Source organism: Nicotiana attenuata, unplaced genomic scaffold (assembly GCF_001879085.1).
Source record: "Nicotiana attenuata strain UT unplaced genomic scaffold, NIATTr2, whole genome shotgun sequence".
Lineage (NCBI taxonomy): Eukaryota > Viridiplantae > Streptophyta > Magnoliopsida > Solanales > Solanaceae > Nicotiana > Nicotiana attenuata.
In genome coordinates, this window is record NW_017698677.1 from 1 (window position 1) to 2,646 (window position 2,646).

General features: G+C 43.9%; 1 protein-coding gene across 1 annotated transcript; it reads left to right on the plus strand.

The window, feature by feature from the left end:
• The first annotated feature begins 85 nt into the window (after window positions 1-85).
• LOC109222712 lies at window positions 86-709 on the plus strand. Its single transcript, XM_019387031.1, has one exon. The coding sequence runs from the start codon at window positions 86-88 to the stop codon at window positions 707-709; it is 624 nt and encodes a 207-aa protein (XP_019242576.1).
• The last annotated feature ends 1,937 nt before the right edge of the window (window positions 710-2,646 follow it).

A 2,646-nucleotide genomic window follows, 5' to 3' on the forward strand; every position in this document is an offset into this window, starting at 1 on the left:
GATCCTTAATGCTGTGTCATTGAGAAAAAGGAGACAACTAGAGGAAGTTCTATCTAAAAAGAGGAAACAAGTGACTTTTAATGAGATGCCAGCCACTGTAGAATCAACATCAGAGAAAGCCAAGGAGCCAGAGAAGCCGGCTGGAGAGGCTGTGGCTGAGCAATCCCCACAATTGGTTGCAAGGCCACCACCTCCATTCCCTCAAAGACTGCAGAGATTACGAGATCATGCCGCATATAAAAAGTTTCTTGATATCTTGAAGCAGGTACAAATTAATATTCCATTGGTTGACATCTTACAGGAAGTACCCAAATATGCACAGTACATCAAGGACATTGTGGCGAATAAAAGGAGGCTGACCGAGTTCGAGACTGTGGCACTCACTGAGGAGTGCAGTTCCAGAATTCAATGCAAGTTACCTCAGAAATTGAAGGATCCAGGTAGTTTCACTATCCAAATCACGATTGGTAAACATGTTGTTGGGCGAGCTCTATGTGACCTTGGAGCAAGCATCAATTTGATGCCGCTATCTATATTCAGACAGTTGGGGTTGGGTGAACCACGCCCAACCACAGTTATCTTACAGTTAGCTGACCGCTCCCTTGCTCATCCTGAGGGAGTAATTGAAGATGTGCTTGTCCAAGTGGGGTCTTTTATATTCCCAGCTGATTTCATCATCTTGGATTACGAGCCTGATCAGGAAGTCTAATTTATTTTGGGGCATCCATTCTTAGCCACGGCCGAGCTATTATTGATGTTTTTGAAGGAAAGATAACGATGAGAGTGGGTGATCGAGTGGAGGTCTTCAATGTTAATAGAGCACTCAAGTTACCAGCCCACTATGAAGAGTTGTCCATGATCTCTGTGGTAGAAGGTGATGCCACGTCGTTAGTACCTTATATGAGCCCTGCAGATCCTATTGAACGTGTATTGATTGGGGACGTAGAGAATGGTGAAGATGAAAGGATGGGAGAAATAGAGCAAGTGCTGGATATGTCCTGCTGTTATGTACATGGGGTTAGAAAATTTGAAGAATTGGACAGGCCTGTCACTCTGACCCTCCCCAGGACATCTATTGAAGAGGCTCCGAAGCTAGAACTCAAGCCACTTCCAGCGCATCTGCGCTATGCTTATTTGGGTAACTCAGAGACACTGCCCGTGATTATTTCATCCAGCTTGACCAGCACTCAAGAAGAAAAATTGCTCAGAGTCCTCCGTGAGCATAAAAGGGCCATTGGGTGGACAATAGCTGACATCAAGGGAATTAGTCCATCGTTTTGCATGCATAGAATCTTTCTAGAGGACGAACACCGCCCCAGTGTAGAGCAGCAAAGGAGATTAAATCCCATTATGAAGGAGGTGGTGAAAAAGGAAGTAATCAAGTTGCTCGATGCAGGTATCATTTTTCCTATTTCTGATAGCAATTGGGTAAGCTCGGTTCAATGTGTGCCTAAAAAGGGAGGAATGACTGTAGTTGAGAACGAGAAGAATGAGCTAATCCCCACTCGCACTGTTACGGGCTGGAGAATCTGCATTGATTATAGAAGGCTCAATAAGGCAACTCGCAAAGATCACTTCCCACTCCAATTTATCGATCAAATGCTAGACAGGTTAGCCGGGCATGAATATTACTGCTTCCTTGATGGTTATTCAGGATACAATCAGATTGTCATATGCCCAGAGGACCAGGAGAAGACTATTTTTACTTGTCCTTATGGAACCTTTGCCTTCAAGCGAATGCCATTTGGTCTTTGTAATGCACCAGCCACTTTCCAGAGATGCATGATGGCTATTTTCATCAACTTGGTGGAAAAATTCGTGGAAGTGGTTATGGATGATTTTTCAGTTTTTGGGTCTTCTTATTATGATTTCTTGAGGAATTTAAGCAAGGTGCTGGCCCGTTGTGAAGAAACAAATCTGGTACTAAATTGGAAAAAGTGCCATTTTATGGTACAAGAGGGCATCGTGTTGGGTCACATAGTATCTAGGAACGGCATTGAAGTTGATAAAGCAAAGGTAGAGGCGGTTGCAAAATTACCTCCACCTATCTCAGTGAAGGGTGTCCGGAGTTTCTTGGGACACGCGGGTTTCTATCGGCGTTTTATTAAAGATTTTTCAAAAATTGCCACTCCCTTGTGCAGGCTGCTTGAAAAAGATGTCTCTTTCAATTTTGATGATTCTTGCCTCAACGCATTTGAGGAACTTAAAAAGAAGTTGGTGACTGCCCCCATTATTGTGGCACCTGATTGGTCTCTACCATTTGAACTTATGTGTGATGCGAGTGACCTTGCTATTGGGGCAGTGCTAGGCCAGAGGAAGGACAAGATGTTTTATTCCATCTACTATGCGAGTAAGACTCTTGATGATGCACAGCAGAATTACACCACCACTGAGAAGGAGTTGTTAGCCGTTGTGTGGGCCTTTGAGAAATTCCGGGCATACTTGGTGGGAACGAAAGTCATAGTTCATACGAACCATGCAGCAATCAGGTATTTGTTATTAAAAAAGGAATCCAAAGCTCGTTTGATGCGCTGGGTTTTGTTGCTGCAGGAATTTGATGTTGAAATACGAGATCGAAAGGGGACAGAGAACCAAGTAGCTGATCATCTATCACGGTTGGAAAATCATGATCACGTGGAGGAGGGT